The 26,508-nt window shown below is 39.7% G+C and overlaps 1 protein-coding gene across 1 annotated transcript in view; it reads right to left on the reverse strand.

Annotated features, from left to right (window-relative positions):
- Positions 1–1,531: 1,531 nt before the first annotated feature.
- CDH17 (cadherin 17) overlaps positions 1,532–26,508 on the reverse strand; it is a 106,629-nt gene continuing 81,652 nt past the window's right edge. The window contains exons 13-18 of the mRNA XM_049700238.1: positions 17,830–18,074; positions 14,452–14,582; positions 12,032–12,271; positions 5,687–5,803; positions 5,439–5,552; positions 1,532–2,434 (exon numbers count right to left, since the gene is read on the reverse strand). Of these exons, the coding sequence (XP_049556195.1) occupies positions 2,334–2,434; positions 5,439–5,552; positions 5,687–5,803; positions 12,032–12,271; positions 14,452–14,582; positions 17,830–18,074 (948 nt within the window). The 3' untranslated portion in view covers positions 1,532–2,333. The remainder of the gene's footprint in view (positions 2,435–5,438; positions 5,553–5,686; positions 5,804–12,031; positions 12,272–14,451; positions 14,583–17,829; positions 18,075–26,508) is intronic.

Genomic DNA, 26,508 nt, shown 5'->3' on the forward strand with positions numbered 1-26,508 from the left:
AAGTCCAGGGCAAGTTTGCCTTCAGGCACAGCTGGATTCAGGCACTCAACATCTTCAGAATCTTCTCTCAACTCTGTGTGGTCCTTGTTCTGGGGTAGGCTTACCTTTTGTGGTAACTAGAATGCTCTGAGTTTATTTTCTACTAGTTTAGCAAATTCCACTTAAAGAGAGCTATTTTCTAAGAGCTTCAACACAATTCTAGAAGTGAGAGATGGGGAGATGGGGGAAAACCGGAAGTTGACTCTACACAAACTATACAGACTAGGTGTAGAAGAGCCAGGTGAAGGGGAGGGGAAGATGTTTTCCAGTGGAAATGGAACCATCTTTACCAGAAGAGGGAATAGATCCTAGAATTTTCCTCACCACAGTATAGTAGTTTAGATGAGGTAGTGGCCTGGTACCCTGTAGTTTCCTAAGAGAAGGCTTCCCAAAGGGACCAGTATATAAATTGGTCTTTAAGCCTTTAGGAATGGGTGGGATCTGGTCATGGAAGGAAGAGAAGGTTTAGAGGGAAGGCCCACCCAGAGGAAGAGCAGCACAAGAAATGTGAATACTAATCAGTGATTTTAGACGAGGTTATGTGTAATCAGTCTATTATTCGATGATACAAGTTGGTCCAGAGAGAACAACCCTGAACTGAGGCAGGAGGCATCCCTAAGCCCTCTGAGCAGACCTGCTTTGGGACTGCCTCAGTCTTTCAGAAATGATAAAGTGCTTTCCGGAAAATAAGCAGGGCTAGCAATGATGCAATTTTAAGTGAACTAAATGTCATATCACAGTCACTCTTGGTCAAAAACACACAAGAAAATACCTACAGAAGTTGCTGAGAAAGTTAAACCATTCCTTAGGTTGGGATATAATTTGCTGTTGGTGCTCTTAGATTTTTGTTTTCTTGTTTTGTCTTTCAGCGTATGGTAAGACAAGAGAGAACCTCGCCCGTTATGAGTTTTCCAATGAGCCTTGTGTGGAAAAAAAAAACAGGTAAGAGAGCTCAATATTATCCTGAAGCACAGGATAACATTCTATCAATACAAGAAAGTAATATTGAGGTCTTAGAAATAGAGTTCGGATATTTTCTTTTGTTTTACTTTTTTGCCTTAAAAAAAGATAATAAAAGCCCTCAAAGAGGATTATTTATGAAAAACAGAACTCCATGGCCTGCTTCAGCCATCATTGTAGGAGCACCTTTTCAGATACAAGTTGTTTTCCCAAACATTCTTGAAAATTCTGACAGGCTGTGTAATGTTGAATGCTTTCAAGCCTCAAATCAGAAGCCAGAAAACAGCTCCAGGGCCTCGAAATGCTTCCAAATCTCTAAGGTTTTCTTATTTAAGATTTTAAAATTCCTAGTGTATCTGCCTCGAACACCCCACTCCACAGTCGTGAGCACAGGGAATTTTTATTTCATTGTGGACCCACTCTTTATGGGTTAATTCTACATGGGAGGCAATTTTGATAAATGATAGATAACCATTGTTATCTAGTCCTTCCCTCAACAAATGCAGAGAACCAGGAAGCAGAGACAAAGAGATCCAAGAAACAAAACCAAAGCCAATGTTTATTCTTGATTTTTGTCACTACATCTTTTGTGCTTCCTTATCTTCCTCTACTGTTAAATATATAATAACCGGAACTTTATTAATATACACATAAAGAAAACATGCGCAGCATGTGAGCGTGGTAGGTAGTGGCCGGTGTTGGCACCAGGGTTTATGAAGCAGGCCTCTGCATGGTCTGCAGTGATCTCATGCTGTTCCCAAGTTCAAAATCCTCCAACGAAAAGCAACATAAGCCACGTGGGGCTAAAGGAGGCAAATAACAACAAAAAGTTTCTGTTCAAACTAAGGGACAGGTCTGCGCTTTAATTTTGTTTCCTGAGACTTAGCTTTGTTCTTTCCTCCAATAAATGTTTTAAAATTAGTGAAATACCAAAGGAGATATGGAGGAAGGAGACACGGGATGGAATTAGCAAAAGCATAAATGGAATCCAGGATGTGCTGTGATGGATGACTGATCGATCTCTTAATGAAGAAAAAATGCACAGAGTATTTCATCAGCCCCTCTTTCCCTAAAAGGGAAAAGCACATACATTTTTGTGTTTGGATGAATAGCTAAGGCTTTTGCAGAGTGGAAAAGTGTCATGAGAAAATGGAAAATATCTCTAATGTCTACAGCACATGAAATATCTAAGAGTAATAAAATAGTAAAAGGCAAGAAGGTATATCGTAAAAAATTATAGTGCACATGTTGGATGAAAAGCAAAATTATGGGATTAAATGGTTGTGTTACTGAAATAGCACTTGGTACATAGACTCAAACATTCCTTTTCACATTCAGTTTCTCAGAGGCTTGACTTCAGATGCCTGAGCACTTTCAACATTATGTTGGCCTTTATTCTTCTTTATCTGGAAAAACACGACAGCTAAAATTATACCTAAAAGAGAAAATTCAGAGTCAAAGAGATGGAGTCTTAAAATGTACTGTCACATTCATTTATAAAGTAGCACCTGCATAGGAAAAAATGACTCATATAATTTCATTTTTGTTTGTGGTTCAACAAAGTTTCATTGTCCTGGTGATTAAGAGATTCTAGGCATGGGCTTTCTTGGATAAGTAAGCTTACCACTTATCTTGTTGTCAGTAAATATGTAACAAGTCCCAAGTCAGATCGAAGCTGGTGGCTATCGCTGGGTCTCTATCAAGGAATATAGGACTTAATGCCTACACTACCCTGAAGACTAAGTGCGTGAGCATTAGACAGAATTCCTGAACTTCAGACACAGTCAATAAATGTTGATTCCAGTTCTTCTTCCTCTTCCCTAGAGGAAGTAGTCCAATGAGAAAAACCAGAAAGCTGTTCTTAGACCAATTCACCTACCTAAAGCCTACTTTCACCATGTCCACATCAAGTATTACATTTTCTTTGCCGTCTTCCTTGTCGCTCCAGCTTGAGTAGACTACCTAACCTCTCTGGTTTCCCCCATCTCTGACCTACTACAAAATTACATTGTGCATTTTAGCACTATGTATACTATAAATCAGAGACTTATCTGGAAAAGTAAGTTGTTTTTAAGAAATTAACCTGGCAGTAAGTTTACAAGAGGAATCATGGCAAAAAAGACTGGATACTCAGAAGCCCATTAAGAATCTTGCAATAATCCCAACCCTCCTATTTTGAAAAAAGTAAGGATATGAAACTACAAGATCCTATTACTTCTATCTTTAGATCACCAAACTCATCCAATCTTTAACTTGTTGTAAAATTATGACAGTAAATGGTCATGTTAGAAAACCATGGCATAAAAACTCAAAAATCCTTTCAAGATGAGAGGACAAATAAAATAAGAAAAGGCATAGAAGTAGAGGGGAGTTTGATAAGTGAGTAAACCTCAAAAGCCAGCTCAATTAGTATAAAAGGTGTGCACCAAACTGTGGTTCTCAAAGAGAAATGATGGTCACCATGCAATATTAGGATGCGTAATGGTCATGTCACAAAGGCCCTTCTATGCCATAATAATGAGGAATTCGAATGGAAGGGTATAAGGAAATGAGATCCCTTTTAGAGCTGTGAATCAGAGTCCAATGTGGTAGACTGGATGGTGGCAGAAAAGACCAGATGCCAAGAGAGCAATTAAGAAGACTTAGAATAATCCCAGCTCTTCCTTTAAAAGAGAAAGGATGTGGAACTGTATAAACCCCTTTACACAGGTGAATTGATGAAGTATCTACTTTTTATTTTTAGTACATCTTTTTTGGAGTATAATTGCTTCTCAATGCTGTGTTAGTTTCTGTTGTACAACAAAATGAATCAGCCATATGCATACATATATCCCCATATCCCCTCCCTCTTGAGCCTCCCTCCCACCCTCCCTATCCCATCCCTCTAGGTCATCGCAAAGCACCGAGCTGATCTCCCTGTGCTATGCTGCTGCATCCCACTAGCTATCTATTTTACATTTGGTAGTGTACATATGTCGATGCTACCCTCACTTCACCCCAGCTTCCCCCTCCCCACCCTGTGTCCTCAAGTCCATCTTCTGTGTCTACGTCTTTATTCCTGCCCTGCCACTAGGTTCATTGGTACCATTTTTTTTTTTTTAGATTCCATATATATATACGTTAGCATACAGTATTTGTTTTTCTCTTTCTGACTTACTTCAATCTGTATAACAGACTCTAGGTCCATCTACCTCACTACAAATAACTCAATTTCGTTTCTTTTAATGGCTGAGTAATATTCCACTATATATATGTGCCACATCTTCTTTATCCATTCATCTGTTGATGGACACTTAGGTTGCTTCCATGTCCTGGCTATTGTAAATAGTGCTGCAATGAACATTGTGGTACATGTCTCTTTTTGAATTATGATTTTTTCAGGGTATATGCCCAGCAGTGGGATTGCTGGGTCATATGGTAGTTCTACTTTTAGTTTTTTAAGGAACCTCCATACTGTTCTCCATAGTGGTTGTATCAATTTACATTTCCACCAACAGTGCAAGAGGGTTCCCTTTTCTCCACACCCTCTCCAGCATTTATTGTTTCTAGATTTTTTGATGATGGCCATTTTGACCCGTGTGAGGTGATACCTCATTGTAGTTTTGATTTGCATTTCTCTAATAATTAGTGATTTTGAGCATCTTTTCATGTGCCTCTTGGCCACCTATATGTCTTCTTTGGTGAAATACAAGTAGCTTATGGAGCTCAACAGCAAAAAAACAAACAACTCAATTAAAAAATGGGCAGACGTATCTACTTCTAATACTTAACTTGTGGTGAAGACACCAGTTGAAAGAGGGTAAGGACTACAGTAGGTACTGAGCTGTTTACAAAAAAGAAGACAGGGAACTCTGCTATCTAGCCAGGCCAGGGGCCATGGCAGAGTGAGCCCTGTGATGCAGTGGAATTATTCTGAAATAATAAAGAATCAAGGCCCACAGTCACAAAACATAAAAAGGGGAGTTCTGCAACATTTCAGGTATGCCAGCATCTCCACTGGAAGGCTAGCTTCTACCTATTCCAACAATGGCAGACTAGACCATAAGCTCTGTGAGTGATGGATCTGTGTATATCTGTCACTGTGTTCCCCACCAAGCACTGTGCCTGACACATAGCAGAGGCACAGCTACTGCATTTCTTTCTCCTTCATCATGAAAGCTTGGTAACTAAGCATAAAATACAATAATTTATTCTTTAAAGCCTCTTATGTTGTATTTCCCAATCTAACCAGCAAGGCAGTGATAGGTAGAGGGTGGTACTAAAGCAGTAGCTCCCAATCAGGAAAGTTGGACATGGTTTACTGGTGATCTATATTCTTGGTTATTGCCTAGATTGCCATTTGAGCAGCCCCACACCAGTCCATGAAGTCAGATCCTGATGTGAGCTTATGTTTCCAAGGCCCAGAACAGAAATCCTTGAATCTGAGAAATTATACTCACCGATGACCAAAAAGGTGGTAAGGAGTATACCAACTGTCATGCCCACAGTAGGTATCCCAGGCATGTGATCTGCTGGCTGGAAACACCTATCTTCCACACACTTGCAGAAAGTAACTGAAAAACAGAACCATATTTTGTAGATAAATTTTTGAGCGAACAATTGCAGAATCCCATCTCAAAGACAAGAATTCCTACAAACTACCATATTGACAGACATTATCCCAAGTTGCCTGCAGCAAAATATCTACCTGGTAAAGAGACAATTCCTTCCAAGGGTGGCCGACCACCATCATTGATGCGGACTGGGATGTGGTAAACTCTCTCCTCAAAGCCCGTGTGCTTGGTGGAGAGCCTGGCATGAGTTCCTGTCAGAATATGGAAAAAATGACTGATGTGAGAACACAACTGCAGGCCCCTGGATGAGCAGGAATAAAGTTCATCTCTGTATCATATAATACTAAAGTTGACTAGGAAATGGTTAGATATAAGTATGAGTTAAACTACCAAAAGTATTACCACTCCACAGGTACCCTCCAAAATGTCAAAAAGGATGCTAAAACATCCTTCAAGTTCTCAATTCATGACTTCTCTTTAGAAATGAATACTAAACATAGCAGGTTGTCATTACTTGTGGTAGTTATGTTCCATATAGTGGCCGCAAACACTGAATTAGAAAGAGAAAACATATTTGAAGAAATAACTGCTAACTTTTTTCCAAATTTGATGAAAAGTCTAAATCCTCAGATCCAAGAAGACAAACAAATCTTAGGAAAAAGAAAAACGAACAAAATTACACCAAGGCACATAATACTCAGATTACTTAAAACTAGTGGAAAAAAAAATCGTAAAGACATCCAGAGAAAAAAGACACATGACATTCAAAGAAACGAAGAAGAAACAATACAATCCAGAACACAAAGGAGAAATATCTTTAAAGTACTGAAAGAAAAAAGTCTCAATAAGTTTAAAAGTATTCCAGTCAGGGCTTCCCTGGTGGTGCAGTGGTTGAGAGTCCGCCTGCCGATGCAGGGGACACGGGTTCGTGCCCCAGTCCGGGAGGATCCCACATGCTGCAGAGTGGCTGGGCCCGTGAGCCATGGCCACTGAGCCTACACGTCCGGAGCCTGTGCTCCGCAACGGGAGAGGCCACAACAGTGAGAGGCCCGCATACAGGGAAAAAAAAAAAAAAGTATTCCAGTCAAATGTTCTCTGGTCACTACAGAATTAAAGTATTTTTTAAATTTTTTACGGTAGGCGGGCCTCTCACTGTTGTGGCCTCTCCTGTTGTGGAGCACAGCCTCCAGATATGCAGGCCCAGCAGCCATGGCTCACGGGCCCAGCCGCTCCGTGGCATGTGGGATCCTCCCAGACTGGGGCACAAACCCGTGTCCCCTGCATCGGCAGGCGGACTCTCAACCACTGCACCACCAGGGAAGCCCCAGAATTAAATTAGAAATCAGTAACCAGGAATATGTGGGAAATCCCCACATATATGAGAACTAAATAGCCCACTTCTAAATAACCCATGTGTCACAGGAGAAATCTAAAGGGAAATTAGAAAGTATTTTGAACTGAATGAAAATGAAAACATATCAAACTTTATAGAATACAGCTAACATGACACTAAGAGATAAATTTATAGCACCAAATGCCTATGTTAACAAAGAAAAAGTTCTCAATTGCCTCAGCTTCCATCTAAATAAAAATAGAAAAAGAAGAACAAGCTAAATACAGCATAAGAAGAATAAAGGAAATAACAAAGATCTGAACAATGAAATACAAAACAAAAAAATAGAGCAAAATCAATGAAACCAAAAGCTGGTTCATTGAGAATATCTCAACAAAATTAATAACCTCTAGCCAGCTTGATCAGGACCAAAATAGAGGCAAATTTTTCCAATATCAGAATGAGGTGATATCACTACATATTCTGCAGATATTAAAAGAATAATAAAATAATGTTATGAATAACTTTGTGCCAATAAATTAGACAAATCAAATGAAATAGAGAAATTATTTGAAAGATACAAACTAACAAGCTCAACCAAAAATAAATCTATAACTTGAATAGCCCTATATCTATTAAAGAAATTGAATTTGTAGTTAACTCATGGTAAGGACACCAGTTGAAAGAGGGTAAGGACTACAGTAGGCACTGAGTCCTACTGTAGAAAACTTTGGGCCAGAAGCCTTCACTGGTGAATTCTATCAAACATTAAGGAAGAAATAAAAAACAATTTTACACAAACTTCCAGGTAATTGAAGAGGTAGAACCCTTCCTAACTCATTCTATGAAGCCAGCATTACTCTGATACCAAAATCAGACGAAGACACTACAAGAAGAGAAAAATACAGACCAATATCCCTTAGGAATATAGATAGAAATAACCTTAAAATTTTAGCAGATCAAATCCAACCGCATATAAAAATGCTAATATTTCACCACCAAGTAAGCTTTATCCCAGGAAGAGAAGACTGAATTAACATCCAAAAGTTGATTGATATACTTCTCCAATTAACAGACAAAAACAACAACAACCAGGGCTTCCCTGGTGGCGCAGTGGTTGAGAGTCCGCCTGCCAATGCAGGGGACATGGGATTGTGCCCCGGGCCGGGAAGATCCCACATGCCGCAGAGCGGCTGGGCCCATGAGCCATGGCCGCTGAGCCTGTGCGTCCGGAGCCTGTGCTCCGCAACGGGAGAGGCCACAACAGTGAGAGGCCCACGTACCCCCCCAAAACAACGACAACAACAACAACAACCATAACCCCAAATCAACCATACCATCATCTCAATAGATGCAGAAAAATACACCTGAAATTTTTAGCACCCATTCCTAATTTAAAAAAACCCAAAAACACCTCTCAGCAAGTTAAGAATAGAAGATAGAGTCCTTAGTCTGATAAAGGGTATCTACAAAAAACCTATAGCTAACTTTATACTTAATGGTGAAAGACTATGAATGCCATCTCCCTAAGATTAGGAACAAGCCAAGTTGTTTCTGCTCTCACTACCTTCATTCAACATTGTCCTGAAGATTTTAGCCGCTAAGAAAGCAAGCTAAATATATAAAAGCCATCCAGACTGGAAAGGAAATAAAACCTATAATTCACAGACAACATGACTGTCTATGTAGAAAATCTATGAAAACGTAAGAAAAAGAGGGAGAGAGAACTTACAAGTGAGGTCAGCAATGTTACAAGGCTACAAGATCAATATACAAAAATCATCAATTATATCTCCATATCCTGGAATTACTTAAAAATTTTAAACATCTAAAATAGCACAAACATATGAAATGCTTAGGGGAAATTCTATAAGAACTATACATTGAAAATTAAAACACATTGCTCAGAGAAAGGAAAGAAGACCTAAATAAGTGGAGACATAATCATATTCATGGATTGGAAAATTCAACTTTGTTAAGATGTAAATTCTCCCCCAAATTCAGCTATAGATTCACACAATCTCAATCACAATCTGCATAGGTTTTTTGGGTAGAAATAGACAAGTTCAATTCTAAAATTTATGTAGAAATGCAAAATAAATGTTTTGAAAAAGAACAAAGCAAGGACATTTACACTACCTGATTTCAAGTCTTATTATTGAGCTGTGGTAATCAAAACATTAGAGTATTGCTATAAAGACAAAGAGATCAATGAAACAGAAAAGAAAGTCCAGAAATAGACTCATATGTATGTGGTCACTTGATTTTTGACAAAGATGCCAAGACAATTCAATGTGAAAATGATATTTTCAATAAAGAGTGTTTAAACAATTAGATAGCCATAACTGTAAAAGCTAAAATTATAAGACCTCTGGGAGAAAAAAAAATAGAAAAATTTAGTGACCTTGGCAAAACTTTCTTAAACAATACACAAAATAGTCACAAATTATAGAAGAAAAAAGTCAGTAAATCAGATGTCATCAAAAAAATTTAGGGGTGGGCTTCCCTGGTGGCGCAGTGGTTGAGAGTCCGCCTGCCGATGCAGGGGACACGGGTTCATGCCCTGGTCCGGGAAGATCCCACATGCCGCGGAGAGGCTGGGCCCGTGAGCCATGGCCCCTGAGCCTGCGCGTCCGGAGCCTGTGCTCCGCAACGGGAGAGGCCACAACAGTGAGAGGCCTGCGTACCACAAAAAAAAAAAAAAGAAAGAAATTTAATTTGCTCTTCAAAAGGCACTGTTACAAAATAAAAATGTAAGCCATGGCCTGGGAAAAAATATTTATTTTTTGACAATATTTTGTCAAAATATTGACAAAGAACTTGAATCTAGACTATATAAAGAATGTTTATGACTCAACAACAGAAGCCAAACTGCTAAAAATTTTAAGCAGGCACAATATTTGACCAGACACTACACCAGTGAAGATATACGGATGGCAAATAAGCATATGAAAAGATGTTCAACACCATTAGTCATTAAGAAAATATAAATTAAAACCATAACGACCCAGCAATCCCACTCCTGGGCATATATACCCTGAGAAAACCATAATTCAAAAAGAGTCATGTACCACAATGTTCCTTGCAGCACTATTTACAATAGCCAGGACATGGAATCAACCTAAGTGTCCATCGATAGATGAATGGGTAAAGAAGATGTGGCACATATATACAATGGAATACTACTCAGCCATTAAAAGAAACGAAATTGAGTTATTTGTAGTGAGGTGGATGGACCTAGAGTCTGTCATACAGAGTGAAGTAAGTCAGAAAGAGAAAAACAAATACCGTATGCTAACACATATATATGGAATCTAAGGAAAAAAAAAGGTCATGAAGAACCTAGGGGTAAGACAGGAATAAAGACACAGACCTACTAGAGAATGGACTTGAGGATACGGGGAAGGGGAAGGGGAAGCTGGGACAAAGTGAGAGAGTGGCATGGACATATATACACTACCAAACGTAAAATAGATAGCTAGTGGGAAGCAGCCACATAGCACAGGGAGATCAGCTCGGTGCTTTGTGACCGCCTGGAGGGGTGAGATAGGGAGGGTGGGAGGGAGGGAGACCCAAGAGGGAAGAGATATGGGGACATATGTATATGTATAACTGATTCACTTTGTTATAAAGCAGAACCTAACACACCATTGTAAAGCAATTATACTCCAATAAAGATGTTAAAAAAAAACAAGTTAATAAATATGTTAACAACTCATATAACCATATTAAAAAAAACAATGAAATACTACACTCCCACTACAGTGGCTAAAATTAAAAAGACTGAGCATAGCAAGCATTGGGAAGAATATTAAGCAACTAGAATTCTCATTCACTGGTGGGAATGTAAAATGTTACAGACTATTCGGGAAGCAATTTGATATTCTCTTAAAAATTTGACTGTATAGCTACCATATGATGACTTGTAGGTATTTAACCAAGAAAAATGAAAGCATAGCTCCTACAAAGCACTTGTTCACAAATGTTCATAGCAATTTTATTTGAAATAGCAAAAATTGGAAGCAATTTAAGTAATAATCAATATGTTAATGAATAATAAATCATGATATAGTCATACAATGGAATACTATTCTACAGTATAAAGGAGTGAAGTGTTGATATATGCAACAACATGGTGAAATCCCCAAATATGTATACTAAGTGATATTCACCAAACAAAAAAAGAGTACATGCTGTTATTTAATTTAGATAAAATTCTTGAAAATGCAAATGAATCTATAGTGACGGGAAGCAGATCAGTGATTACCTGGAGTGAGGGATGGACAGTGTGGGGTGGAAAATAGGGATTGCAACAGAGCATGAATAAAACTTTGGGGGGGGGGGTGTGGAACTCTTCTTATCTGATTGTGCTGATGGCTTCAATGGTATATACATATATTGATTTTTATAAAATTGTATGCTTTAAATATGTGCTGTTAATTGTAAGTCAATTATATTTCAATAAAGCTCTTTTTAAAAATCATGATGAGAGGGTTTCCTTAGCGCGCAGTGGTTAAGAATCCACCTGCCAATGCAGGGGACACGGGTTCAAGCCCTGGTCCAGGAATATCCCACATGCCGTGGAGCAACTAAGCCCATGTGCCACACTACTAAGCCTGCACTCTAGAGCCCGCGTGCCACAACTACTGAGCCCGTGCGCCACAACTACGGAAGCCCTCGTGCCTAGAGCCCATGCTCAGCAACAAGAGAAGCCACCGCAATGAGAAGCCAACGCACCGTACCCAAGAGTAGCCCCCCCTCGCCGCAACTAGAGAAAGCCCGCGCAGCAAGGAAGACCCAACACAGCCAAAAATTAAAATAAATAAAATAAATAAATTTATTTTAAAAATAATCATGATGAAACCTGTTTCTCAGCTGCCATTGGAAATTTTGCAATGTTGCTCTGATTGTCCAACTATTCATGTACACTAAGAGAGATGTTGTGTATTAACAATCTTTCTTTCCTCCAAACCCCGGGGGCTTTCAACCCTCTGGAGAGCTTGCCTGTGCAAGTTTCCACAGCATGAACTTCCTTCCTGGAGCGTGGAAGAAAGCTCTGTGTTGAGTGCTGCATGCATACCAAGGCAAATAAAAACTCATTCCATCGCCCATCAGTGTTTTTCTCGATGTTCTTTTGACAACTCACCATTGATTTTGGAAACTTCCCAGTCTTTTTGTAAGTTTTCACTGCCAAGGGAAAATGTAAAGTGTCGACCCCGAAATAACTGCTGATCATCATCGGTGGCCTCGAAAATGAGACTTCCGGGTGCTTTCGGGGGATAGCAGAAGAACAAGCCTGTGTACTCCTTGACCAGCCGCGGGGGGTTGTCGTTCACGTCCATGAGGGTCAGGTGGAATTGCGCCATGGAGCTCAAGGAGGATCCACCTAAGGAATTGAATCATTGAAATATGGTGTCTGCTTTCTCATTCTCCTCTCAATAAGAAAGGATATTTCCTTTTCTTTAAAAAAAAAATTTACAATTCAGACCTAGTTTCATTTTCTGCTTAGAAAGTCTTGATAATAATAAGAACTATGTGCTAACATTTTATATACATTACTTCAAAACAACACTGGTGTACATTTACAGATGAGAAGACTGAGGTTCAGAGAAGTTGTGTGACTTGCCCAAGGTCACATAGCGGTAGAGAGGCTTCCAACCCAGGGGATCTGACTCTAGAGCCCACACCTTTAATCGCTCAACACTGACTTAGGCATGTTTGTTAAGTTTTCTAAAGGCATGTTCGTTAAGTTTTCTAAGGCTCATTTCTTCAGCTGTAAAACGTGACTTTATGAGGATCTGACATGTATTCTTAGAAAATTGTACAGAGCTGTACAAATGTTATTTGCTGTGGTGTCCTGGAGAAAATTTTGACCTCTGTAGCCTGAACAATTGGTAACTGTGTGATCATGGGCAAGTTACTTCTCAGTACCTTGGTTTCTTCATACATCAAATACGGTCAATAATAGGACCTACCCCATAGTGTTGTATGAGGGGTAAGTGCTTAGAACAGGATGGTCAGTACAACGTAAACACTTACTGTTCTCATTCTCCCTGATGTTTCTACAATTTCTGACTCAGACCTGCTTCAATTCCAGTAAACACTACTTGCCTGCTTTTCTTGTCGGCTGTCTCCTTAACCAAAGGAGGAAGTCATTTCATCAATGTGTGTCATTTCAGGGCCAACAACTGCAAACAGAGCAGGGTTTTGAACCCTGGTTTCGATTCATGAAACTTCTAAAATGTGAGAGGCCTTTAGGACACATCCAAAGCGAAGTGCTGACCCCACAGTACATTTTAGCGGAAGGCACAGCACAAAGGCTTAGCCAGAAACTTCCTGCTGATTAAATCAGGAACTCTTAAATTGAGAGTTAAATTTATGGAGTGTGATAGTGGTATGTGCTAGAAAGAAGCACATCAACTAGAAGTAAGAGAGAGAGCCAGTCCCCGACCTGCCTCAGCGAGGCCCGTCCACTCACACACCACCATTCCAAGTTCGACACGCGCTTCTGCGTGTCTACCCTCACTGGTTTAACGTGCCTGCAGTACTTTTGTTTTTCTTCATCTTTTCACACACAGGGACCATTTTCATGATTCCCACCTATTGGAATGTTCCGCATTCCAGCTCCCAACCCTGGGCTTCACGTTTTGAAAGTTTCCTTCTCTGGTATAAAACTATATTTATTTAGTCATAATCTGTTCAATTCTAATTTTTTGGTAAGCCAGGCAGATATATTTATTGTCTAATTCGAGGCTCTGACCAGCATAAGATCAACAGAATCCCGACTCCAAGTTGGAAAATTCCATTTAAACGTAAAGAAACTCAGTGTTTTAATCACGAGCCTTATCACTGGTAAGCATAATATTCCTGTGAGTTTATTTTTATAGCTATATAAGATTCAAACATCTTTGGCTTATCTTTATAATAAATCTTTCCTTTCAAAAGTTCACCTGGTTTCATCAAAACAGATATCCAGGGCCACCCAAATCTATCAAATCAGAATCTGCAAGGTGAATTCCTATCTGTATTGAACAAGCTCCCGGGTGATTCTGGCATATATAAAGTTGAGAACATTGAACAAAACATTTTATGCTTCAAAAGGATGAGACCTCGGTCACTGCAATTTAAGCCTGAAGGAGCAAGTAATAGTCTAGGTAGGCAGGTCAGTGGTTTGACCCTGCTCCCTGGAGAAACCCACAGCCACTTTGGAGGAAGGGAGGTAGCTCAGTGGGGACACAGGAACCTTCCTAGAAGCTGTGGTCCCTTCAGGACACCACAGAGTGAGCAGCAGCCCTGAAGCCTAGCCAGCCTCCAGGTGCATCCCTGCCTGAAAGAGCCCTGCTACCGGGCACAGGGGTTCTCATCTTGAACAAAGCCAAGAAGGTGTGAACACTCCTCTCCACTTTTGTACCCTTCTCATTTTTCCACTGTAAGATACTCTGACAATTTGACCCAGTTTCCCACCCACCTCACCCTCCTTCCCATTTCTACTGATGTAGCCCCTAATCATTTGTGTTACCTTTTATTTATTATTATTTTTTAATTTATTTATCTATTTCGGCTCACCTACTTCTGTTGCCACCACTTGTACCCGATACAGACTTTCAGCTTCCCTGTCCAGCGGAGCCACACTAAAGATCTCGCCGGTGACGGGGTCAATTTTTAGCCAACCTCTCTTGTCACCTCTTAGTGAATAACTTTAGTAAGAGAAAAGAGCAAAAGGAAGCCCACATTACTCTGCAGGAAAATGTAAAGATAGTTTATGCAACACTATGCTATTATATCAGCACTATCCCTTGCATATTACTGACAACATATTTAAAGAAACATGATCTAATATTATTACTGCTTTATTTGCAAACCATCTGCCTTCAAAGGGAGGATTTGTTCATCCTTACAAAGTGGTTTTTGTACTTGTTTTAAAACAAAAGGTATCGTCACAAACTCTAGCAGAAAAAAAGTTAAACTTTTCTGGCAATCAAAGAATTTCAATTAAAACAACCTGGAATTATCTTTTAAAATTGATTAGCAAACCGCCCCCTCTTAGAAAACTTGAACACTCATTGGTGGAAATGTGTGAATGGGTGGATACTCAGAGGCTACTGGTGGGTGGCGCAGTGAATTCCTCATTCAGCAGACATCTATTGAGGGCTTAGCAAATATCATGCTGTGGACCAAGAGAGGAGATTACGCAAAGGGGTTCTAGGCCGGTGGAGGAGACAGACACAGAGACAGATAATTCCAGTAAAATGTGGTGAATACAAAGAGGCCATGTGGAATCCCAAATAAATTAAAGGGAATCAGAGAAGTCTTTCTGAAAGAGTAGATGTTAACTAAAGCAAGACAAAGAAGGATGCTTTAAGCAGAAGGAATTGTATGAACTAAGGCTGAGAGGCCAAGGAGTAGCTTAGGGTGTGGAGGCATCAGACGTTCCAGCAGTGGTGGGATAACATATCAACAGGACGCAGTGGATGGCAAAAATGAAGCCAGAGGGATTGGAAAGAGCTGAAACATGAGAAGCAGTGGGCAGCCAGGGAATGGTGGTAAGCAGGATGGTGACCTAGTCATGTTTGTGTCTTCAATGGAACTCATTGGTAGGTGTATGAAAGGTGAATTTGAACCACGGGAAAACCAATTTCTATAGCCTTTTGGGAACAACACTTCAGAGCCATAAGGATGTCTATATCTTTATGTCAAAGAATCCCACCTCTGGAAATGTTCTCCAAATAAAAAACAATTGAATAGAAGTTAAGAAAAAGAATTATATACATACATTCAAAACTTTTCTAGAATTTAAAAAAAATACTGGAAGCAACCTACATGTCCAGTAGTAGGAGAATGATTAAGAAGTTATAATGTGTTAGTTCAAATTAATTTTTCCCCAGTGTTAGAATATTCTATATGCCAAGCACTGTGTTAGGTTATGTGTATGGTCGGTGAATTAAAAATTCCTATGTAGTCGGGATTTCTGAGTGAGACAGACACCCGTTGGAAGGTTTTCAGAGGAGTCACATGATCTGATTTACTTTTTTAAAGACCCACACTCTGATTGCAGTGAATGGACTCAGGGAGGGGTGGAGGAGATGATTATGGTGACCTGGACCATTGCAGAAGTGGTGAGAATCAGGTGAAAGAATCTCTAATATTTACTGATACATTGGATTAGGAGCCATTGGGTGCTAATGGATTCTAAGTTTGTGGACCTGAAAGAAAGAAAAGAATTAAATTGCTCAGGCTTTGGCAGCTTTTGAGTCATCCTTAATTCTTAACTGACTCGTTACTAGCATTCGAACTATTGATTATTCCTCATTCATGAAGTACTTTTTTCATGTGTCTCTTACAGGACACTCCCTTTCTCAGTCTTCTTTCTCATCTTCCTGATTATAACTTAATAGTACATACGTTATATCTTTTCCTGGACCCATCTGAGGAATGATCTTAAATGCCTTTGTTTTCTCCACTCATAAACTCAAATTTTTACTCACTTGTCTCTGACTAATAACTTTCATAGCATTCTCATAAGGGAGATAGAAGCATTTGTTAAACAATAAATGGTTGTTAAATTAGGAACATTTTGTGCCCCATCATAATTAGTGACTGATGTACGGAGCAGTATCTACACTATCCATACAGTACAACCCAAGTCTTCTTTCCTTTCTCATATTTGTCTTTCTTTTTTTTTTTTTTTTTTGCGGTATGCGGGCCTCTCACTGTTGTGGCCTCTCCCGCTGCGGGGCACAGGCTCCGGAGGCGCAGGCTCAGCGGCCATGGCTCACAGGCCCAGCCGCTCTGCTGCATGTGGGATCTTCCCGGACCGGGGCACGAACCCGTGTGCCCTGCATCGGCAGGCGGACTCTCAACCACTGCGCTACCAGGGAAGCCCTCATATTTGTCTTTATGAAAGTTGACAAGTGCTTGCAGAGCAAAACAGTAGGTGGGATCTTAGACAGACAATAAGAAAAAGGTCTTGGAACTGATTCCAATTGCCTAAATGATCGCTCAGTGGGAGGCAAAACTCCCCTTAAATGTTTAGAGGCACTTAAGGAATTGTCATTCATAACCACATGCATGGGTTTTAAGTCATGCTAAAATATCTGTCATGCCATGGACAGTAGGACTGATGTTCTACAATAGAAGCAAAAGATCCGGGTTCAAGTCCTATCTGTGTGCTTATTAACTAGATGATCTTAAAAAGGTTACAGATATTGATACAGATATGGATACATACACATACATATGTTATCTTAGAAAAATTAATTATCATTGCACATATTTAAGGCAAATCTGTGTGGGTTCTATTGCACTGAAAAAAAAAAAAAAGATTGAGAATTGCTAAGGTAGAAAGAGTTACACATCTTGTTTAACCTTCTCATCCCATGCACTTATCTCTCCAGGGCTGAGTTCTGGAATGAGTCTTGTTGCCCCAGACTTGCTCTCTGCAAAGCTGAGGATCCTATACGACCCCCTTTGAGAAGATTCCCTTCACCCTATCAGGTGGCTGAGTCTGCCGAGTCAGGTTTTTGCTTTATTCTTCTGTTTAGAACTCCAGTCCGCCTTAGGGGCTGGAACTCTTCCCCAGACCCTGGTCCCACGACTGGTCCAGACAGAGGGCCTAGCTTTGGACAGCCCAGTCTCTAGACCCCACCTCCTGAACTCACCAGCTCTCAGCTGGGACCTGCAGTAGGCAGGTTGGGGTGGAATCTGACCCGCTTCCCGCTTGCCCGAGCCTGGATTCTCACTGATGCCCCCCAGGGTACTGGCACCTGCCAGAGCCAAGGGCAGATTCACCAAGTGCACTGGGACATGGCCTCAGATTGCTGGCTGCTCCCTTAGGGGAGAGTCCTGGAGTCAGGCCAGCTTCTCTGCCCTTCCCAGCCCTTCCTCCTCCCCACCATCTGTGGTCACAGCGCACGGCTAGGCCTGCCCAGCACTGCTCTCCTCTACCTTATGTCCAGACCTTCCGGATCCTTGGCAGTCACGTTGCCCACTTTGGTGCCTTTAGCCACATCCTCTCTGACTTTTGCTTGGTATAGTTGTTGGGAAAATTGCGGTGCCTCATTCACATCTGTCACAGTAAGTCTGAATGTAGCAGAAGAGCTGGCATTGTACTGTACACCAAACACCAGAGGCTCTGGGTTTTCTGCTTGGAACACAATATTGTAAACATATGCTGCTTCAAAATCAAGAGGCTGTGTAGGGAAAAAAAAGAAGGAAAATTAATTGGGGGATACTTAGCTCTCTTAAGATTCATTCCCTATGTTCCTTGAAAAAACTCGTACAGAGCAGCAGTTCTTAATCTAGTGTCAGCAAAAACTTACTTTTCAGGATAATAGAGCCATGGAAAAGTTTTTGCTGCAGGACTTCTCAGGACTTTTAATATGCTAATGTGTGTTCGGACTCTCCTAGAAGAGGAAATCAATGCAGCACTCCTCAAATTTATTAACCCTTGAGTAATTCATTCATTCAGCAGAAACTTACTGATTCTCTCAAGATGGTTCTCAGAAGTCATTGGGAAGTGCTTATGCAGAGATTTTCACATTGGTGGAGGATGATTTCCCAGAAACCTCAGGACTTAAACCTCAAAATAAAAGACTTTAAACTCATGGAGGGTGGGAGAGTTTAGCAGACACAATCAAGAGATCGATGGTCTGTTCTGGTTCAAGCCATGTCGGACAGGACCAGGAATGAAAATCAAGAAACTAATTTTGGTTTAGTTTGAGGAAGAATTTAACAGGGCTACCCAAGATAGAAAGAGCTGCTTCAAAAAGCAAGTTCCTAACTCTGGAAGCTTTCAAGAATAGGCTTAAACAGGGCTTCCCTGGTGGCGCAGTGGTTGAGAGTCCACCTGCCGATGCAGAGGACACGGGTTCGTGCCCCGGTCTGCGAAGATCCCACATGCCGCGGAGCGGCTGGGCCCGTGAGCCATGGCCGCTGAGCCTGCGCGTCCGGAGCCTGTGCTCCGCGACGGGGGAGGCCACAGCAGTGAGAGGCCCGTGTACCGCAAAAAAAAAAAAAAAGAATAGGCTTAAACAATACATCAGGCTAGCATAAAAGGACTTAAGTATCATTTAAGCAATTGTTTTTTTTTTAAATATCACCCAAACAATTGGTTTACATTCTTTTAAGGTTCCTCTCAAGGCAGAATCCATAATTCTATGGGGAAAAAGTCCTAATCCTAGAGACCTGCTGAGGAGTGAGACAGACCCTAAAGTAGGGCTTCTAAAGGGGGAAGAAAGGGTTTCCTGGGATCCATGAACTCCTAGAAACCAAAATCTAAATATTGCATTGTTAAAAAGAAACAGGAGGCCCAAAATGGGGTCACTTGTGCTAAACCCCATGTCAACAAACCCAATCTTAATACCTAACCTAATTACAGTCTCAACCCCTGCCCAGAAATGCAACCTTTAACCAATCAACCTGGAATTACCTCATCAGGACTAGTGAGGTAATCTGCCCAATAGGCCCTTTTGTTCCCTTTAGGAGGGCAACCTTGCCTGAAACAATGCATTCTTTGCTAATAATTTCCTTTTTCCGCCTGCTTTCTGCTTTAATAACCTCTCCTTTTCTACAGCTTGGCGGAGGTTCCGTCTATGTGCTAGATTCCTAATGCCCAATCCATTTAAAGTCAATTGGATCCTTAAATTTCCTCAGTTGAATTTTTGTTAACAAATTTGGTGGCAGTGGTGGGATTGGAGGAGACTTACAACAGCTTTGAGGACAACGAGAAACACAGGTGTGGTACCCCTCAAAAACTCTAAGTTCACTGTCCTTCTTGCCATTTCCAAGAGCTGGGGGTAAACCCCTCTGAGCTCCACTCTCTTTGTGTTTAGATCCTGATCCACTTGGCTTTCCAGTCCAGGGCTCAGTGGGTCAGCTTGAGCTGGCTGATGGTTCCATGCAGAATCTGAGTCCCTAGGTCTTGGTTCTGTCTGAAGTTCCCCTCGGTTGTATAGCATCCCTTTCCCTAGTTCCAGTCCACAGTCCCCATTTACTGGAATCTGTTGACTTAATCCATGCTGGGAATTGCTGATGGTGTGCACAACCTTCTATTGGTCAGTCTGCAGTAACATCCCTTGATTACCTCTGGTGTGTTAAGGTGTACATGTTTGTTTGTCTTATTTTGTGTAGATAAGGGCTATTGCTAGCAGAGATCTCAGAAGCCAAAAAAAAAAAAAAAAGCTGCAAAATTTGGTGGGTACAGATGGAGCATTTAAGGGCTATTAGAATGCTCACCACCTAACTCAAAGACTCCTGTATTAGGATAAGTTGGTCATAGAACAGGTTAGATTGATACAGACCACCTGCCAACCTAAAGAAAATTTCTGTGCAACAAGGTACAATACATGGTAAAACAATGCACAATCCCCAAGTCAGTGGCACAGCCCTTTTAGGTATTAGTTCAGCATAGCTAATGGGATCCATAAACGCTAAAGAGTTAAGTGCGCCACCTTCCAGCATACCTGCTTATTTTATGTCTAAAAACTATGTCTCAGGAGCTATAAATACCTACAAAAAAATGGCCAAAATTTTACTAAAGACAACCTAGAATTTTGTGCATAAGAACTTGGCTTGGTAACCATCAGACTGAGGTCCCAAATATGGCTGAATAGAAAGTAATGGAAGTTGAACTCCATTTGCTGCTAAGGGTCCTAGCAAACGTTGCAATGAGATAAAAGCATTTAAGAATTGCACTTAGGGCTTCCCTGGTGGCACAGTGGTTGAGAGTCCGCCTGCCGATGCAGGGGACACGGGTTCATGCCCTGGTCCGGGCAGATCCCACGTGCCGCAGAGCGGCTGGGCACGTGAGCCATGGCCGCTGAGCCTGCACGTCCGGAGCCTGTGCCCGCAACGGGAGAGGTCACAACAGTGAGAGGCCCGCGTACCGGAAAAAAAAAAAAAAAAAAGAATTGCACTTAAAATCAAGGAATATCTATTTTAATGGGCATGCAGAAGCCTCCAAAAGACTTATAATTTCCAAAATAGTGTCATTGAAAATTTCGTTGCAAAAGGCTAATAAAAAATTAGAGATATAAAAGGTGCCCAAAAAAGACTATAGGACTGACATAATTCCTACTGCTCCCCTCCGTCCTCCTTTATTTGAATATTCATTCTGGTAATCTTCTGTCTGAATTGCCTCTCCACTCTGAAGAAACTATTAATTAGTTACCTTTTATTAATAAAATAAGAGCTTAGCTTGGCTTTCTGCCTACCTAGGGCAAGCAGGCTGTCAGTTTTTTCCTTTCGCTATCTTTGGGAGTAACTCTGGATCCTAGAAAGGTAGTAACCTTTGCACCCTCTTTGAGGATACCTCTTGGGTCCATGGAGTTCTTTAATACTGCCAGAAACATTTACCATTTAAACAGGCTGAAAACTGACAAGCTATTGATGATGTCATTTAGGTTTCAAACCAATCCCTTGAGGAATCAAGAGCAATTCTTTTCATCTTACAAATCTTTGCAAAACTAGATATGCAGCTCTAGAGGCGATTCAAAGTTCACCTATTCCTTTTACCAATCTCCAAACCGCCCCTATTTTATCTTAAAAGGCTTATAACTTGCATTCTTTCCCTGCGCCTCTGAGATGTAAATGTTAAAGTACAAACTTTAGGGAGGTAAGTTTTATCAGAAGAAAAACAAAAAGGGGAAAGGTCATTAGAAATTTAGGACCAAAAAAAACAACTTAAATTCAACTCTTCTAATAACTAGTAAAACAGATGTGATAAGGTCTCTGCATCCGTCTGTATGTTCATGTGTGTCTACATATACGTGTGTTGCAGATGTATGGTATTGCTAAGACTCATTTACAAAAGAGTTCTATTTAGCTGGCTTAAACAAACAAGCATTTATATAAATGTAGTCTTCATAGAAAGTCTCAAAAATATAATAGAGGCTAATCCAAATGTTTTTCAGTTTTATATATCCTGGGAAAATATTTTATATCAAAGTTAATTTAAAGTTGCTGGTTTAATTAAAATAGAATGTGTCTAGAATTACACTGAATATAATACAGGCACACAAATTTTATTCTACATGGGTTTATTAGTCAAATAAGTCCATGTTATCTCTGTTACAAAGTTTGTCAGCAAAAAATTTAAAAAAAAAAAAGCTTGTGGTGATGGCTGACTTTGTCTAATGTCTCATGAAGTTTTCATGGGTAATCTAAACATAATAGTTGGGAGCAAGTGATTTAGATAGATGTAAGTGGGATAAGAGTTTTTAGGTAAACTTTTTTCTGCAATAATTATATTTTATGGTATGTGTACTTAGTCTCTCTTTAATAACTTACACCCTTAGCATTTTGCTAAATTAAATGATAGAAGTTCATTGAATATCTAGATCACTTCTAAATAATATAAAATACTAAAACATTAATTACTGAACGTAGATTTTTACCTACTTTTGGTTTCCTTTTGCAGAGGAACTAAAGACATTTGGCTCTATTAGTATATATGGTTTTTGCCACATTAAAAATTTTACTATGAAGAAGCATGTATTTCTAAAAATTATGAAATGTATTCACAAATTTGCTAATCTAAAGAATGCTAGTGGAATAGTTCACAACTGCTTACTAAGTTTTCACTATAAATTAAGGTTTCTAAGGGTTAAGAATTCTAATATATGCAATATATAATATATATTATATATAATATAATATGCAATATGTAAAAATAATAAGAAACGACTCTGTATGCAAGGAAAATTGGATATGTTTTTTGTTTTGGAGTTTTGTTTTTTTTTTTTTGGTTAAAAGGGTATGAAGTATGGAGATACATTTTGTTGAGGGAAATAAAAGTGATTTTGCTCTAAAGTAAAACTAGTTATTTCAAAATGGGAAGGAAAAAAAAGGACAAACTATGGATATAGGAAGTTAAGAAGAATGAAAGAGAGAAACAGAAAAAGAGAGGGAAAATGAGGAAATCTTGTGTGGTCAAGTTGGCTAAAAATTAAATTGTTATTATAAGGGTTTTAAAATAAGCTTTAACACCAGTAGTATACTTATGTAAAACTAAAACTTAATTTTCTTTCCTCTGTTAAAAGGACAAAGTTTTATTAGATTTACTAATAAATGAGATCTACTCTTAATAAGAAATTTAAACAAAGTTTTTTCTTTATCTTTAAAATAACCTGCCTGGAAAGCAAAGATTTTGTGTTTTATCAAAATAATTTTTTGTGTTTTATATCTTTATTATCAGGTCTTTGATTACTTAAGTAAACTGAGTCTTCTCAATATTAAAAGAGCAAAGTTTGGCTCAGAAATATGTAACTTATTGCATTTGCTCTTGAAATCTTTTATTGTCACTTTGGATAATTAAGTGGATAATTAAGTATTGTTTCATAATGATCTGTGATCCTTTTTAGCCAAGTGTCCAAAACCTTTTGAATTTTTTGGCAAACTTCCCCAAATCAAATTCTAAGTGAAGTCTTTTTGACCTGGAAATAACTTTGGGATTTTCCATAGGGCCTTTGGAAAAATCAGAAAAGATTTCTTCTTTCTCCTTATGAAAAGAGAGATGTGACACTAATTAGGCTTATTTGATATGTTAAATTACATGGGAAAAATCGTCAAACAAGTAATACTGAGCCTTCTTTATGTTATATTTGTATAGATACATGTTATAAGTGTTACAGAAATGGGATAAAATTCCTGGAAATCTATTATATCCTGGTATGATGTTATCAGTCATAATTGTAATTATTATCTTAAACATTACATATTACAAAAATAACCAAATTTCCTTGTCAATTCCATTATAATGAATTCTCATCAGATCTTTAATAATGGGCATTTTAAGGATTTTGTCATTTACAGATAGTTAAATTTTTATTCTAATGCTTTTGCAAAAACGTTCCTACAAAATTGCTTCATCTTCAGAGAAATCCATAAAAAGGACTCTGACAGGTATTCTAGAATACAGGTTTCTGATCATTTTGTTGTTTTTTTTTTGCGGTACGCGGGCCTTTCACTGTTGTGGCCTCTTCCATTGCGGAGCACAGGCTCCAGACGCGCAGGCTCAGCGGCCATGGCTCACGGGCCCAGCCACTCCGTGACATGTGGGATCGTCCCAGACCGGGGCACGAACCCGCGTCCCCTGCATCGGCAGGCGGACTCCCAACCACTGCGCCACCAGGGAAGCCCTCTGATCATTTTAAGATCATAAAACTAAACTGAGTAAGAATTTCCAGAACTAGTGGAAAAACTTGATTCAAACAGAGCAAGTATTAATTACATTGGATTAAATAAAATGAGGAGGATGACTGATTATAATTTGTATGACTTTTAAAACACTGCTGGTTCCTTAATGCTTTGGTTTTCCAGATTTAAAGAAATCTTTTCACTTAAGCGATCTATGACTTACAGCAATTGATACACTATACCTTTGTAAACAAAAATGACATTTTTTTTCTACATGATCTCTCCAGAATTTAGAAACTCTTAATGTATTCTTTTCATGGCAATATAGGTAGTCATTCACATAAGTTCAATAAGAATCTGTTCTCCTGTAATGGAACACAACTGGAAACATTGACCATATTACCAAGGCTTGGACTGAATTGTCACATTTGAGAGAGATGTACATAGACTCAGAGAGTACCTTGCTTCCAAGTTTCCAGCAAAGCAATCTTAAAAAGAGCTTATATAGTCAATCACTATTCTTGTTGCACTTATGTAAATAATCAAGGCAAATTTAATGCAAACAAATTAAGTTTTAGTAGGATTATCCTAAAAAAGAATTTTTTTAAAATGCAGGAATAACTTCTTAAATTTATTAACTGCTTAATAAATTATGTTTGCACCTTTATCTATATTAGATTCTAATCCTGCTAATTATCTTTAAGGATTTGTTATATACATGAAAACTGGATTGGATCCTGAATTTTTCTACTTGCCTCAAATATCTGGCTACAACTTTCCAAACTAATGTTTCCAGTTTTCTCCCACCCTTCCGAATTGGAATCACTAAGAACAAAGACTGCCCTTGAATCTCCTTGGAAGGGACTATAACAGGTCCTCCTCACTACCCTGATGGCAGCCAAACTTCAGGGTCTTAAACCTTGGATACACATCTCACAGCTGAAGAGGACTCCACCTGACATCTGGTCTTATACAAATGCTGGAAATCTCCAAATCAAATTGACTGGGAAGAGAAGTAGCTGACCCTGAGGTAGATGCTTCCTTCCAAGACACCACATCAAGACTTCACACTTCAACTGAAAAAGAAACTTTTTTTTCTTTCCCTTTCTTTTACTCTGGCATTGGCCTGGAAAGGTAACACCATCATCTGTATCTTCCAGGCCATTGCTAAGGGAGGTAACCTCTGAAGTTTAAAACAACTACTATTTCAGGCTAGGAGAAAACCTAACTGACATCTAGCTTGAACAGGCAAATGCAACTATCCCTGCAAGTGAATCTATTAACAGTGCCACCTTGGTGGAAGTGATTTGTGTCCCGACAGGATTTATCTTTGTCTGTGGTGGTTGTCATTCTTTTTATGTACCTAGACGGCTGGTACATATCAGGCAATGTCTCTTAGGTTATCTAACTGCTTCCCTAAATGTTCACAAACAAACTGAGACACCTCATTGGTTGACTCCCCTGGATTTACATCATTGAGTTAGAAAGGAATTATCAAGAGGTATTCATGACTCAGGATTCACTTCCTTTAGCAGGGCCATACTTCCCCAGTTAAGAGTATATGTAAATGAGAGAAAAAAAAAAAGAGTATATGTAAATGAGACTAGATCAGGAACCTTTCCTTAACTCTTGAAAATATTGAAACATATTGAAAAATCCTCTGTTAGAGCAATAGCTGTCCAACAAAAAAATCTTTAGACTTTCTGGCCCAAGTTGTTCTTGATAATAATAGAGCCCTTGATTCTCTTTTAGCTGAGCAAGGAGCTGTCTGCACTGTGGCCAACACCACCTGCTGCACCTGGAGTAACACTTCTGGGGAAGCTGAAATTCAGTTCCATAAGATCACTGAGCAAGCCACTTCTCTTGGCTTAAAAGGGTTACTTCTGCCATGGAGTCTTTCTTTGACTTATTTGATTTGATTGGTTTGGGTCTTGGGGACCATGGCTCCAAAGTGCTCTCCAAACATTGGGAATTATCCTGCTTGTTAGAATCAGAGTACTCGCCCTCATGTGCTGTATTCTCTCAAAAGCATTAAATGCAGGGCTTCCCTGGTGGCGCAGTGGTTGAGAGTTCGCCTGCCGGTGCAGGGGACACGGATTCGTGCCCCCGGTCCGGGAAGATTCCACATGCCGCATAGCGGCTGGACCCGTGAGCCATGGCTGCTGAGCCTGCGTGTCCGGAGCCTGTGCTCCACAACGGGAGAGGCCATAACAGTGAGAGACCCACGTACCGCAAAAAAAAAAAAAAAAGCATTAAATGCATGCTCACAACTGCTAACTACCAAGTCTCCCTAAGACTAGAGCATCAGAAAAGAGACAAAGAGAATGACCAACTTAAAAATTGTGAACCAGAAGCTGATGCCTGTGACTATCACAGAGATTAAGTGAAAAAACATTATGACTTGTGAGTACCACACAGAGGATCAACAGAAGCTGAGAGAACTACAGAGAGGTATGTGATAGTGGCATTTAATGCCTTACATTTTGATCA

This window comes from Orcinus orca, chromosome 17 (genome assembly GCF_937001465.1).
Source record: "Orcinus orca chromosome 17, mOrcOrc1.1, whole genome shotgun sequence".
Classification (NCBI taxonomy): domain Eukaryota; kingdom Metazoa; phylum Chordata; class Mammalia; order Artiodactyla; family Delphinidae; genus Orcinus; species Orcinus orca.